The 16,513-nt window shown below is 37.3% G+C and overlaps 1 protein-coding gene across 6 annotated transcripts in view; it reads right to left on the reverse strand.

Moving 5' to 3' along the window:
• The window catches only part of KANSL1L (KAT8 regulatory NSL complex subunit 1 like), a 126,401-nt gene that overhangs the window by 73,189 nt on the left and 36,699 nt on the right, over positions 1-16,513 (reverse strand). For all 6 annotated transcript variants that reach the window (XM_058532914.1, XM_058532915.1, XM_058532917.1 and 3 more), the window contains 2 exons: positions 11,974-12,115; positions 2,557-2,754 (listed from right to left, as the gene is read on the reverse strand). In XM_058532914.1, coding sequence (XP_058388897.1) covers positions 2,557-2,754; positions 11,974-12,115 — 340 coding nt within the window. The remainder of the gene's footprint in view (positions 1-2,556; positions 2,755-11,973; positions 12,116-16,513) is intronic.

The raw sequence follows: 16,513 nt of genomic DNA on the forward strand, positions 1-16,513 counted from the left end.
AATTCTTCAGAAAGTCTTTCATGGAAAAGATCCTGAAATGTTTTTACCATTTATTTTCTTGAAAAATAATACCTACCTAATGATTCATTCTAAAAATTATTACTCATTTTTAGATTAAAGCTCATTTTCAATATCACTAAAAAAGATTCTTTATCCATTTAAAAGCAAGTATTCATTAGTTTAGTCATACAAAGAAATTTATAGAGGATTGCATATTTTCCATCTGAAACACCAACACAGTCTCCTCATTCCTTGTTCTCCCTCAAAAATATCATCTAAAATCTTCTAAGCCACTGGAGGTCGCTGGTCAGGTATGTGTGAATAACTGGCCAAGAAAGACAGCATTACGACCAACCCCTAGTTTTACCTTAACAACTGCCCCACAGCAGCCCAATAAAACCTCAAGTACTTGAGTCCATATCTAGGACAGGAAACTCACAGTAAAAATGAGAATAAAAGTAAAACTAGGAGAGGTATAATTTGAACTCTGAAAACAAAAACTATCAACTTAAAAATCAAAATATGTACTAGCTATTGATAACGCCTTTTCTAATGTAAATACACCAGTGTGACATTTATTTTAAATTACCTGAGGTTCTAAAATAAAGTCGTCATTCGATTTACGATTTAATATATTATATATAATGCAAGTATGCATTAATACTACGGATCAATGTTATTTTTAAAAATTGATATCAGTCTACAACTCAATAGTACCTTTATATTTTAACTGCCAACTCTTTAGTTGCTTTTGAGATAAATAAATTTTTTTTGGTAAGCAAAACATTCCTCCAACAAAATTAATTTAATCAAGTCAAAGGATTATCTGGGCTATATTCAAGTTCCACCAAGGTCAGTGAACAGTTAGATATCAGTAGATCATCTTAAGAATAATACGTGTAATATCAGGCTTGCTACCCCCACCACTTAACTCATTCCTGGACTGTTTTCTTCAACAGGTATTTGAAAACAACTTATTTTTTTTTAATTGGCCTATAAACACATTATTAGCTATGTTTCAAGAGCAAATGACTGTTCATGGGCAATTTATTAATGACCTCTACAAGTGGTTGCTGCTGCCCCCTTCTGCACCCTTCACCTCCACTCTCCCCCTGTCCGGAACCCTTACTATTGTCCTCACAACTCCTGGTTCCCTTCCCTACCAAAGCCTCTGGCACTCCTGTCAGCAATGGGACCTGAAATGAACATGACACCCAGGGCCAACTTTACGGGCAAGCAACCTGTGCAGCTGCACAGGGCTGCACTCAGAATGCTATGCTGTCACCAACTTAAAACTCTTAAAAACTGTTTTCAACAAAGGGCTACGTAATTTCATTTTGCATTGGGCCTGCAAATTAGGCAGTTTTGATATTAACTCAGGTTCAATCAAACAAATTGGTGCAAGGAGAAACAAAAAATACGAGAAATCTCTTTCCAAAGGATTAGTGAGCTCCAGTAAAGAAAGTGAAGATCCGACTGACCAAGCAAATACATTATTCTGGAGCGTGAAACAACTGAAAGAGTATGGATCCCATGGGATGAGGAGGGGGAAAAGAAAGAGAGAAGTGGGAATATAACCAACACTAATTTAAAACAGCATTTATATGGTAAAGTACATTCCAATTTAACATCAGATAATCACAAAATAACTTTCTGAATCACAAAATATTCATAAAAGTATTTTGATTATGCATTCCAATTAAGGAAAATTCTAGGAAATTGTAAATTTAACAAATATGGGGTAGGAGGCATTATACCATCTTCTGACTTACCAGGAATAAGACGCTAATAACCTGGTACTAAATTATTTCACAAGGTATGTGAGAAGAACCCAGAAAGATTAGATGTGGGCATGCACGGATCCATATCACCCAGTGCAACAACGTAATCATGCCATGCATCTGTGGCCCCAGCTGGGTCTATTCCCAAAGACTCAGTCTGGTTCCAAGTCAACAAACTCCTAGAGAGCCAGGTTTGTTCAAGAGCCACCGAAGTCTAAATCAAAATAAATCGTTTGATTTCAAAGGATAGGTATAGGACAGAATAATTCAACTTCCAGAGTTATCTAGAACAGGATTTAAATACCAGGAAAGGCTTCGGGATCAAAGTAATTTATTAGGGGCTTATTTGACTTTCTACTTACATAATCATTTTTTATGAAAGAATCCATATTCCAATATTATCTTTCACTAAAAATCTCTATCAATAAATTAATCAAACAACTTTTCAGATTTATTAAATGGTACCACTGTTCTTTCCCCATGAAAAAAGTCCAGCGATGAGCAATTTTGTTAGAAAAAAGATTTTCCAACCCTAGTATGAGTTATCGCCCTATGACTGTGTACCAATACTTTACATATTATATTTAAATAATCTTAATTATATCAATATTATAATAGAGATTAGTCATATACTAAATATTTTAATTGTACTTCATGTGAAATAGCCAGCCTTAATAATCAATATCCCAAGCAGACACACACGTTTATTTGAATAGTTTATACAACCAACTGAAGTCACTTCACCTCACTCACACTTACTCTTACGTCACATTACCTGTTTCTCTATGTTGCGAAGAAGCAGAGTAGGGCTACTCGGCGACATTTCACAATCCTGTTCTGGTGAAGGGTCTTGACTTTTTAGGGGAATCTGGGGATTCCCTGTAGTGTTTAATGAAGCTGCTTCGTCTGCAAATTGTATTTGTTTTCTCAAAACGTCTTTTGGAAGCTGACATTCTTCTAGGATCACTATCCCCTAGGCAAACAGCAATTAAAGAGTTGAAATGAAAACAAACTGACTGCTGAATCAACTTAATGTTACAGTGCACTTGAAACCCTGCCCTTGGAAATCAGAAAATACACACTTGAAGGTATAGCTCAACTCTAAAAAACTGGCTGATTTAAAACATGTACAGCTAAAATCACATGTATGTCTGATAGGTTAGGCTTATAAAATATTATTATACATTATATACACATGGTTGTTTTTCTTCGTATTGGTTTTAGTTATTAGCATTAAAAGCACAAAAATTAAAGGCTTATACGCAAAATATGAACATTTCAGACAGAAACTTGGAACACGTCCCGATACAATCTTCTGATACTCTGGTCACGAGCATTTCCATCTGAGTTTCATATTTGAGCACCCCTGATTTCACAGAGTAAAACACCAACTTACAAACATCCACACCACAATCTCACCTTGCACTAACCCTTTCACGGCACTGTAAGGGGCCCCAACCCTGTGTTGCCAGCCGGGAACCATGGGCAGGACTGCACCGCTGAGGAAAAGTACTCTCTAGGCCAAGCAGAGCTCTCGTTGCTCACAGGGTGGAGGAGTTAATATAAAGACACAAGTTTTCAACCTGACGGGGTATTTTCTGGAACATAAGCAGTTGGGGGAACGAGTAGGGATCCAGCTGCCTCTGTGTTCCCGCCTGCCTTTCACACACACACATACGTAGTCCTCAGCTGGCTTGTGGAACTTGCTCCCACGTCCCCAGCTTCTGCACTCTAACTGCTCTCACCCTTAGGTCCCTCAGGGGCAACAAAGACAGAGAGAAAGGGGGCAAAGGAGCACACAGACATGATCTGAGTAGTTGCAGAGTCAGCTCTCGCCCTAAAACTTCTTCCTCTCCTACCTCTTTCCCCTGCAAACAATGATATATATTATTACGTGATATATATGTAATGTGTGTGTGTGTGTGTGTGTGTGTGTGTGTATATATATATATATATATATATATACAATTTTTTTTTTTTTGCAAAATGCCAATAAGCTCCTATAGGCTAGTTGGAAAGGTATTAAATGCCTATGTGGCTAAAATATTATATTCTTGTAATGAAAAATAGACTAAAACAATAAAAGTGTACAGTATTCAAGATGGAACAAATTAAATGCCTGCTGTGGGCCAGCTGATATCATGTATAAGTGCTATTTATAGAATGGAAAGTGCTGTAGATTATGTTATATATGAGCAATTTTAGTTCACATTATAATTTAGAGAATTTATCACTTTAGAATGAACATATTCAGGAATGATATGAAACATACACTCTATTATTTTGTAATAATATATTACCACTGATGCTTAGAAAAGTAATAAGGTATTTTTTTACCCTACACTTATAACAGTGCTAGTAACTTGTACAAAGGGAAGCAGATCCAGCTGTGAATCCCATCTCAATGACTGTTTTCCTAGAATGCACAAAATACAGCTGTCAAGAAATGTGAAGAAATAGATTTAAAAGAAGTTTTCATTTCATTTGATATTTTAAAAATTAAATTATACTTGATAGATACATACCATCAATATCAAAAGCTCTTGAAAGTGTCTGAAATGTTCATTCAAAATTTGTACAAGTCTCTCACTAGTTTTTTCCGAGTACCTGCAAGCATACAAGTTCTCACCATATCAGTTTAACTATAATTCCCTTTGGTTTGATTACAATTTACATTATGGGCCAGGTTGCTGTGAATTAGCCTGATTTCATAACCCCTACTTATAATATTGTTTCTATGGAGAAACTGATTCTGAGTTTCAAAAGCCCAATTTCCAAACCTTTAGAATACTACCTTGTTACAAGTAGGGGCTTATAATAGTTATTCAATGAAGGATGTTATTTTTTTGTTTGTTTATTTTTGAGGAAGATTGGCCCTGAGCTAACATCTGTTGCCAATCTTTCTCTTTTTCCTTTTTTTCCCCCAAAGCCCCAGGACATAGTTGTATATTCTAGTTGTAGGTCCTTCTAGTTATTCTATGCGGGATGTCACCTCAGCATGGCTGGATGAGCAGTGAGTAGGTCCGTGCCCAGGATCCGAACCTGCGAACCCCAGGCTGCTGAAGCGGAACATCGGAACTTAACCACTACGCCACCAGGCCGGCCCCAAGAATGATATTTTTCAAATTCGACTGGGCAGAGATTCATAGTCAACTTCATAATCTACTTTTTTCCCTTAAACTACTGCCCTGGACAAAGCTCTCTTAGTGTGAGAAGAATGGCCCACGACTTTTCTCTGCCACAGCTGAGGACAGAGAAGAAAGAGAAGATTAAATCCTCTGGAGACACTGCAGAGATAATTTCTGTTCTGAAACAATAGGAAAAGAATATAAATGTGTTGGGTCACCATGATGTACACTTTCAATATCTTACAATTTTCTTGGTCAATTATACCTCAATAAAGCTGATTTTTAAAAAAATCAGGAAAAGAATAGTCTAACGATAGATAAAACAAGGTAAATAACAAAGATATGAAAATTTTTTAGAGACATGAGTTGCGATAACTGAGACAAGTGAAAACTCTAGCGTAAGATGCAAGTGAATCAGCCGCTCCAGAGAAGACGCTGGTCCCGAGGACAAGACCAGAGAGAGCCACCGACACTCCAGGGTCATCACAGAGAAGACAGGGCATGAAAGACAAACCACGGCCTCAGCAACACCTGTATTATTTCTATCAAGTCACTACAGCTAATTTTAAGCAAAAATTTAAATGAAAATTTTAAAACACAGAAAATGTACAATTTAAAATGTGGAAGACCCTATTATAGAATAACAAAAGAAATCTAAAAGAGAACACATTTAATGTAGGATATATTAATATTTTAAAATAGGCCAGCACATTTAATATAGGATAGCCAGCCTCTCGACCAAGAATAACTATTTTCACATTTCTCTGCGAGTGAGAAGAAGCTGCTGTCTTAGTCAGAGCTGAGGCAGAGAAAAAGGGAAGCGTGGAAGCCGTAGGGTGTGGACAAGGCTGCTGCAAGAACAAGGGAGGGATGGGTGTTGCTAGTACTTGCTTTCTTCCCCTCTCTAGAAATCCAAACAAAATTTACACCACCTGGAGAGTGTCAAAGACGGGGCAAATGACAACTTAAAGGCCTAAAACTTGTAGATGTACTAGTAGGTCTCATCAGTGTGTGTTTCCTGGCCAGTGGCACAAATTAGCACTTATTTAAACAGGATATTTACAAAAGAGCATCTTTCAATCTTTCCCTTCCCCTTATCTCTAATTTAATTAAGAAGAAAGGTTTTTTTTTTTTTCCTTTCATGATACATTAAATAAAAAGTTCTGTCTCACTCAAGATAACATTAACCACTCCTCTCAACTTTTTAATTACAATAATTCAAGCAGCTATACGAGCAAAGAAACCACTGTATTCCCTACTGAGTATAATAACAGCTCAGCTGAACTGCACATAAATAAGCAAATTAAACATCTTGATTAATTCCTAAGAAATGTAAGGAGAAACTACCAAAATAAAGAAAAGAAATACTGTATGTTGACAGTATAATTGTAATGACATTTTCTATAAAATAAAATAATGTGATTCTTAAGGGAAAAAAAGCCAGATACATATCTAGCCTGAACCAGGAAAATTTAAGGCCATATATGCTATTACTGGGAAGTTTAGATTTCTTTCCCTAAAATAATTTATTCCAATAGATGTTACATAAACACATAATCAAACTTTTTAAAATGTTTAAACAACAAGTATATGGCACTGCTTAGAACACACAGAATATTAAAATATCCTCTCTCAAGTCAAAGCAACATGAACTAGACTGTCTAGATTCAAATATAAACTTAGTCATCAGTTTAACTAGGAACCCACTTTCTTGGAAATTTCCACTGTTTTTAACTTGACTTGTTCTTAGAACTCTATTTGCTATAAAAATTCTTGCAATATATCCTTAAAAAAATTGGCAAAGAGGAGAAATTATCTGGTGATCTTGAAAGGATTGGGAAATCACTACAGCTGAAGGCCCTGGTGGAGACAGAGTTAAAAATGAGAAACAGACCTAAAGGACGTGAATAGGAAACTTCCATCAGGAAACTATTCTTGAACCTAGTTCCCTCAAATCCACCAGACAGAACAGGTAAGCCTAAGGTTTTATGTCTATCCTTCTATCCACCTTCCTATGACGTCACCACCAAATTCTATAAGACATTAAAGAATATTCATCACCTCCTAGCTTCCTCTCCCATCCCTGCACAACTCGTCCTTTCTGCTCCTTTGAATACCACACTACTTTGACGTTCCTAAAAGAGCTTGTGTTGTTTCAGGCCTTCTAACCTTTAAGGAACGCCCTTTTCCAGTTTCATCAGTTCATCAAGCAAACTACTATTTATCCTCCAAAATCTTACTGAGGCATCACCTCTTTAAAATAAGAGTTAAGTATTCTCTCTATGCCACTTCTATATCTTATTAAAAACATGTATCACTGAGCATATTACATTATATTGCAATTAACTATTGACATGGTCTGTCTCCCCTACCAGAATACAAACTAATGATAGAGCCTAAAACTGACTAATCTTTATTGATGTACAGACCCCAGTGGGGTTGGGCTCACCACAGGGTTCACGGACTCTGATTCCTTCCCTTCTCAGCTTCTTCTTTTCAGACCAGTTGCCATCAATCTTACACTATCATCTCCTTTATGTCCACAGTTTCACCACGTAGAATACAGTTTCCCACAAAAAAAGTTACAAATAGATATTTAGCAATATTTAGATTAAATAAGACTTCATGGGATTGTATAAGAACTCTTCATATTATTGCTTCTATGGGAAAATATACTTCGAGTTCCAAGCAAGCAGCCTGTAGTTTTTGGGAAACAACATATCTTTTAGCTAGGGAAATCCCATGTTAAATTTCCCCTGGTTGGAATTAAAACAGCATTTATTTGTGTAATCGTTTGCTTAATTTTTATCCCCATTAGACTGTAAACCCTAAATATATAAGAACTCAGTAGTTTTGTTGACCACTGTTTACCCTGAGCACATATTAGGCACCTAATAACTATGTGTGAAAGGCAAGAAGGGAGAGAGTGGAGGAGAGAAGGCAGGCAGGCAGAAAACAAGGAAGGGGAGAGAGGTGAGCGGATTTCATTTAAAAATCGCTATAACGTGACAACATAACTTTAACTGCCATTTCTACTGAAATAACTTCAAATCCGCATCTTCTCATAGCCCTGCCTTCTCCAGTATCTCCTATGCCCAACTCTGTCAGGATATCTCAACACGAACATCGGACAGAACTTGTAAATCAGCGTGTGAGAAGGTAAGCTGATTTTTATCAAATTTCCTGTAAAACAAGGACTCTTCTCCTGTCCTGGAAGCAGGTCACGGACTACTAGACGAGATTATGGTGATGGCTACACAACCAGATATCTGTCAAAATCCAGTGAATTGTACCGTCAAAAACGTGTGTTCTGAAAACAAGATGAAGACAACTCCCTAAGGAGACATCTGTTAGTAAAAACATATAGAACATCAAATAAACAAGGACATTTTTAAGTTACCAGATAGAAAGACAGAGAACTTACATAGGAAAAACAATTACATTGACAGTAGACTGCTCCTCGGTATCAAAGAAAACAGTGACAGAGAATCTTTACAGGGAGAAGGGAAAATAACTACCAAATCAGAATTTTATATCAACTGAAATATCACTGAAGAGTGAGGGTAAAATAAAGGTATTCTGAGACATACAAAGACAAAGAGAGTTCACATGTTCCGAGTTTAATGTCAAAACTACTCAAGAGGGCCGGCCAGTGGCTTAGCGGTTAAGTGCGCGCGCTCCGCTGCTGGGGGCCCGGGTTCAGATCCCGGGCGCGCATCAACGCGGCTTCTCCGGCCATGCTGGGGCCACGTCCCACATACAGCAACTAGAAGGATGTGCAGCTATGACATACAACTGTCTACTGGGGCTTTGGGGGAAAAATAAATAAATAAAATCTTTAAAAAAAAAAAAAAAACTACTCAAGAACGTGCTTCAGCGGGAAGTAAACGAGAGAGAAAAGGTGAGGCGGCAGAGGCTGCAGACTCCTCCCACGGCCGTTTTCCTCGTTTTCAGAGCGCACCCGCTGTTTCAGCGCTGCCACACCTCCTCCGGGACAGCCCGCGCCGCTCGGCTCCTACTCCCACACATCTAGCTGCGGTGCTGAGGCTACACGTGGGCCAGCGGAGTAGGAACAACAGAGAGCCACTTCCAAGGCTCCTCCGACCTGGGACCGCCCGTGCTGCACCTCTCTCGCTTCCAAGGGCGTGAGAGAGGAGAGGATGCGCGCGGCTCAACACCGCCGCCGGCACGCCCTCGAGGACAGCGGGGCCGCCGGTCAGACGGGACCCAAGTGCCAGGACGACGCGGTACCACCAGGCTGCTGCATCAGCCTGTGCTCCCCCTCCCACTGTGGAAACGCTGTGTGCCTGTGTAAAGCCCCTGTATTTGGGGTTTCTCTGTTACCGCAGCTTGACCTGTAACCTAATTTTTACAGGTAGGACACAAAAGAATACTAAGCACATTTTTTTAATGAAATCTGTTAGAAATTTAATTAATTATTGACTAAAAAAATCTAGATTGGAGTAGATATATTCAATTAGTAGTCAAATAGTATTAAGATCCATGTTTTAAGTTTAAAAAAAAAGAGTATAAAAATACTGAGTCCTTTTAGTCATTGTGAGAATTATTTCTAGTTGAGGAAGTAGGTTAAAAATTAAGGGTAATGACAAAGAATGAAACTATAATATACAGCTTCCAAACCAGCAGAGGGAAAAGAAAGGAATGAAGCAAATTCTACCAATCCAACCAAAGAGAGGTGAAAAACAAGACAAAAATACAAAGAGAGGAGAATAAGGGTAGATAAAAAGTAAAAACTAATCAGAGTGGATTTTTTAAATCTAGCTATATGTAGCTCATAAAAGAAACACCTAGAACAATCAAAAATTTATATCTACCAAACAACATTACTTAAAAATGCAAGAAGCAAAAACAGAATTTCCAGAAGAAACTGAACAATTCACAATGATGTGGGAAAATTTTAACAAATCTATATTAGAAATTGAAAGATCTAGATGTATAAAGATATAGCAGATATATAGAACAAAGTCAACCAGTTTAATTTAATAAATAGAGAATTCCATAATCAACCAAGAAAGAATATACATTGAGCACTTACAAAATTTGATTAGCAATAGATCACAAAGAATCAAATCCATACAAGCTAATCAGTTTACAGACTACAATGTACATAAATAATAAATTACCAAAAAAAAAAAAAGTTTCATGAGTTCAGAAATATAGAGATGTACTACTAAATAACTCTTGGGTTAGAAAGGCAATCACATTGATTGGAAATTTAAAAATATTAAGAGCAGAACAACAATGAAAGAATTAAATACATGGTATTCACTCAAAGTGACACTTGAGTATGAACTGAAAATAAGAGTTGTAAGGTCAAGAAGCAACAACAATAACAGCAGCAATGGTCTGGTAAATCTAATGCCAACAGAACAAAACAAAAGAGCAAAAAATAATGACTTAGAAAACAGAGATAAAGGAAGATCAATAAAATCAAAAATTTATTCTGGGATGAAAAGACTAAGAAAACAGACATAAAATTTTTGAAAAACAACATAGGGTGACTTTTGTATTAAAAGCAAATTTCTTACTTAAAGCTGTATAATCAAGACAGATATATAGATTAGTAAGTCCAGTAAAAGATTCATACATATGTGGAAATACAATATATGACACAAGTAATATTTTAAACCAGAAGGTGAGGATGAACTACTATAATTTATAAAAAGGTGCTGGGCTGACTATCCACATGGAAAAGAGAAAGTTAAGTCATCACCTCACAACCAATACAGAACCAAATATCAGGGGTAGGATTTCTTACACAAGACAGAAGACACAACCCATAAAGGAAAACATTAATCCATATAATTACATGGAAGTTAAAATCTCAATTCAAAAACAGATGTACTGAAAAAATGAAAAGACAAGCTACAACATGAGAGAGTTGTAATACTGATAATTGACCACAAATGGTATCCAAAATTTGAAAAAAATTCACATACACACACCATCCCCCCCCAAAAAAACAGTAAAAAAGATATGTTAATTTTTAGACAAAAAAAATTTGATAGTCAATTACACTGAGGCCCAATCTCACTATATGCAGGAACAATTACATTAAAACAGTAATAAAATAGTATTCCACACCCGTTATACTGGAAAAATTAAAAGTCAAACAATATAAAACGTTGGCAAGGCCGTGGAGAAACAGGAGCCTCACCAGCGGGAAGACGGACTACCAGTCACATGGGTGAGCACAGGGAGGCTGCAGACGGCCACGCCTGCAGTCCAGCATGTCCACTGCTCGGCAGAGACCCCAGAGCAGCTCTCCACAGGTTCACATAAAAGATAGCCACTGCACTATTGTGTTTACTGACATAAAAACTGAAACAATGTACGCGTCTATCAATAGAACAATAGGGGAAGAGATGAATATTCCATGGTATTCACACAATTCCATTCCATTCATACAATTAAATAACATGCAGGAAGTGTAAACATGTATTTATACTATACACACTTTATTTACTTTCTCTTCTCTATGGAGATAGCTCAGCAACTTTTTATAAATTAGAGTAGTTCATCTTCACCTTCTGGTTCATTATGTGAAATACTATAGAAGTACTTCAACTGTACATGTCATGCTTTATTATTCTAAAAACTAAAGCCAAACTAGTAAAAATTTAACATCTAATAAATTTGGGGGTGGGCACACAGGTGTTTACTGTACTGCTTTCTAGCACCTTTATATGTGTTCATAATTTTTCTTAAAGCAAAACACAAAAAACTCTAAGGAGATTCTAATAAGATACGCTCATAATTTTACACATATGTTAAAACAAATGCCAACAAAGTAGAGGTTTATTAAAAAAATATCATTTCTATTAACTGGAATCCAATAAAGAAGTTCTGAATTGCTCAAGTATGATAAAATGATTGTGATAAATACAAAGGCATTACAAAGATAGCTTCAACTTACAGCAATTAATACATCAAAAATCTTAAAATTAACTACATTTGTATAAAGCCTTGTCACAATTATTTGGTGTGGAGAGATGAGGAGAAACTAAAACAGTAATAACTTTTTAAAAAATAGAAGACAATACCTTGGAGGCACGAATCTGCCTGTGAACATCCGTTAGCTGTTGGATTTTGTATTCTAGCTCTGAAATCTGGGCTTGAAGCCATGTCCATCGGCTGCCAACTCTTGCTCTGTCTACAAGCCACTTCCATTCAGTACTACAGTTACTGTGAACAAGACAAACACTGTTAGTCAAAGTGCGAAGGCAATCAAGGTTTCACAGAGACTGCTTAATACCTTCCTTGACTCCTTCACACAATCCCCAATTCCTTTACAAAACACCTAATTACACGAAAGAAGACTGGCATATAAACTTCTTATCAAAGAAAAAGATTTAATTTCCTTATCTTTCTATGCCACAAACACCTGTTTTTATTCAATATAACTATCCAGTAGCAGGATAATCTCCTTTGCTAGTTAATACTTTATTAATGCTCGAGGGCTGAAATAGGAGTGGGCCAGCAAAGGAAAGGCAATGAGAACGACAATATTGACACCATGTAAAAACTGTTACGAGGCTTTTAATGTAAGCAGATGTCAAGTATCTGACAAGTCATTTGAACTGTGCTAGATCTAAATCCATGTAACAAACCATAGAGTACTCTTTTAATATATGTAATTTTCATTTGCTAAAACAGGAATCACTACTAGCTAATACTTAAAATCAATTTCAAGAAACTGTCAAAAATGATCAACTATATGAATGCTCTGCTACATTTCAAATAAGCATACTAAATATATAGGTCTTGAGATGTTTATTAAGATAAACAGCACCTTAAAAATCTGATTCCCAGAATTCACAGCCCAGAGATGACACAAAGAATTTATATCAAGCCTTTCTTTCATGCAAATTTGAAAGTAAGGGTTGAACCCTATCTCCACTATCTTTTGGCAAGAGCACTGCTCTAACCTATATTTTGTGAGATTACAGAATAATTGCTTTATGAAAATATTCCACTCCCTCCAACTAGACAACAATTATTTGAATGTGTGTGCATGTGCATGTGTGTTTGGGATAATTAATTAGGCTTCAGATTGCCAAGGAAAAATATGACCGAAATTGAAGGTATAACTGAAGGGCAATAACTACTTAATTTCAAAACACAAACTTCACGAAAAACTTGTCTAAAAACTGCATTTATTTTCGGGGCCGGCCTGGTAGCGTAAGCAGTTAAGTGTGTGCACTCCGCTTCGGGAGCCCAGGGTTCGCGGGTTCGGATCCCAGGCGCGCACTGACGCACTGCTTGGTAAGCCACGCTGTGACGGCATCCCACATAAAGTAGAGGAAGATGGGCACAGATGTTAGCTCAGGGCCACTCTTCCTCAAGGAAAAATGGGGAGGATTGGCATCGGATGTTAGCTCAGGGCTAGTCCTCCTCACAAAAAAAAAAAAAAAAAAAAGTCAAAAAAAAAAAACTAAACTGCATTTATTTTCAAAACTCATACAACGTACAACACCAAGAGTGAACCCTAATGTAAACTATGGACTTTGAGTGATAATGATGGGTCAATGTAGGTCCATAGATGGTTACAAATGCACTACTCTGGTGCAGTGTGTTGATAGCGGGGGAGGTTATATCTGTGTAGGGACAGGGGGTATACGGGAACTCTGTATTTTCCACTCAATTTTGCTGTGAACATAAAATGCTCTAAAAAATAAAGTTTAATAATTTTTACACATATAACCATAATGGAAGGCCTTTCATATAAACTTTAGACAGAGAAAACATTTATTCTATGAGATCATTTGTTGGCAGAGAAACAGAATACAATTATTGTAACTCTACTAGATAGAATTTACTCATTTTTTTGTTTTGTTTTGGTTTTTGTTTTTGTGAGGAGGACTAGCCCTGAGCTAACATCCGATGCCAATTCTCCCCTTTTTTCTTGAGGAAGAGTGGCCCTGAGCTACCATCCGTGCCCATCTTTCTCTACTTTATATGGGACGCTGCCACAGCATGGCTTACCAAGCCGGGCGTCGTTGCGCACCCAGGATCCAAACCTGAGAACTCCGGGCTGCCGAAGCGAAGTGCACCCACTTAACCGCTTGCGCCAGCGGGCCAGCCCCATAGAATTTACTCATTTTAACAGGATTTTACATTATACCAACATTCCCAAAAGGCTATTTTAAGATTCTTTTTTTTTTTTTGAGGAAGATTGACCCTGAGCTAACATCTATTGCCGATCTGCTTTTTTTTTGTTTGAGGAAGATTGTTGCTGAGCTAACATCTGTGCCAGTCTTCCTCTATTATTTGTATGTGGAATGCCACCAAAGCATGGCTTGATGAGCAGTGTGTAGGTCCATGTCCGGGATCCAAACTGGTGAACCCTAGGCTGCCGAAGCAGAGTGCGTGAACTTAACCACTATGCCACCGGACCAGCCCCTATTTTAAGATTCTAATTGCATACAACGTGATGGAGAAGACCTTCATATAGATTAGAACTTCTCTTGGTATTATTATTATTTATTCAATTTATAGTCATTATTGTGATTTTGTAAATTTGACACTTTTAAATCACATTTTCATAACTATGGACAAAATAAAAGAGAATGCCTATGCAAAATACACTATTCACAGATATTTAATAACACTAACTGCCAATCATGAAGTTAGTGAGGAAGGCAAGGGTCATATCATGCAGTACTTGCACAAGTGAGGGCAAAGTGTTGGATTTTATGCAAAAAAAAATTAACAAGGTAGTAACACATATTTTTATCTGAGCACTCTGGTTCTTAGGTAGAGAAAGCTCTGTAGTGGGGCATGAGAGGAAATACGGAAATCAATTAGGATGCAGCCCTAACAACAGGGATGTGGTAAGATAACTGTGATCTCCACACATTTCATGTGCTCTCCTACATTTCCCAGCATTCCTTGCACTTAGGCTGGAGCCATGTGACTAGTTCTGACCAATGGGCTGTGAGCAAAAGTGACACAGTCATTTCCAGTCCACCTGACAACCATAAAACCACTAGCACAGACAGTACAGCTAGCAGATAGAGGAGGGTCACAGCCCAGAGTACACTGTACTTCATGTAAGCCACAGTAAACCTCTGCTGTGTTAAACTACTGAGATTAGGAGGTTAGTTTGTTACTCGAACTCGAGCCTATTCTGACTAGAACACTCAATAAAAGATGAAAATGGCCCTGGGAGGGGGGTGGGAGCAAAAGGAGAGAGGAGGATAAGAGGACTAATTCAAGCCTCACTTGAAAGTTGATAGGACTTGCAAAAGTATGGTGTGGGAGTAAGCATGGGGAAATCAAAGATGATCTTAAATGTTCTTTCATCAAATTTTGTTTCAGTTGGAAAATTTCCCTATAACATTGCAATTTTGCTTGGTTATCAAACTGAGGGTTAGTAATGGTCAAATATAACAGAAAAAAGACAAATTTTATGGAATTCATGTTATTGTACTTCTAGTTAAAATATTCTGATACTGAAATTAAGTTTACAAAAATTATTTTTATGTTCATACACAACATTAAATTATCCTAACATAGAAAAATAGTAATATCAGATTAAATTTAAGTAAACTAAACAATGCTAGGGCTTTGTGATATGTGAAATTAATTTTCTGTAAAGGATATCTTATCCTATATTTTAATAAGAGTGAATAAAATCTGCTTGCTATCCCTTAAAAGTGATAAACAAGCTTTTCCACCAAAAATGCTCCCTTGCCTGAAAACATGTTTTTCTAAAAAATAATTATAGTTGTAAACATGTTACAGATAAGCATATGGCTATCTCACTCAAAGGAGATTAACACCTGTTGTACCCCAAAGTCAAAACACGTTTTATGTAGACAGCTTATATAAACAATGATGCAATGGCTTATATAACGTAGAGCGTAACCAATCAGAACACAGCTGACGCAACAACAAGCCAATAAGAATATGAGGCACCCCAGGGTGTCTGGAATCCCCAGGTAGCATACAAGCCTGGCCTGCCAGACGACTAAGAACATCGACTCCATGCATGTATCAGGAGTGGGTTGGACTGATCCAGACCACCCCATGCTGACCACAGGATGGGGCTCCTACTTCCAGGATCAGGGCCAAGGCATCTGTGAGTGGCCCCTACCCCGGGCAGTGACACTAGTCAGTCCCCAGAGAGGCAGCACATGCCTTCAGTCCCCATCCTTGCTTGTTTGCAGGCACCTCTTAACTTCCTGAAGGAAACAGGTACAAGCTGTTGAAACCAAGTGATTTTGAGTACAGTTTCTCCTGGTACTAACTTCTTGTCAACATCATGAACCCACATCCCAGTTTTGACCTCAACGTGTAGTTCCACAGAATAAGACAGAGCTTTCTAACATTACATCTTAAGTTACCAAGACTTAAAGAGGGGCTTGTATAAATTTTTTGCCTCTAACATAAAGATTTTGTTAGCTTACTAATAACAATGAATTAACTATAATAAAAAATCAAAAAAGAAGATCTAATTGTGAAAAATGACAATCCCAAGAAAAATACAGTTTGTCCTGGGAAAAAGACATTAAATTAGTCCAAACTTCTCCACTAGTGTTTGCTCACCTAGGAAGAGCTTATCCTTCCCTGGAATTTGAT

This window comes from Diceros bicornis, chromosome 37 (assembly GCF_020826845.1).
Source record: "Diceros bicornis minor isolate mBicDic1 chromosome 37, mDicBic1.mat.cur, whole genome shotgun sequence".
In the NCBI taxonomy this organism is placed as follows: domain Eukaryota; kingdom Metazoa; phylum Chordata; class Mammalia; order Perissodactyla; family Rhinocerotidae; genus Diceros; species Diceros bicornis.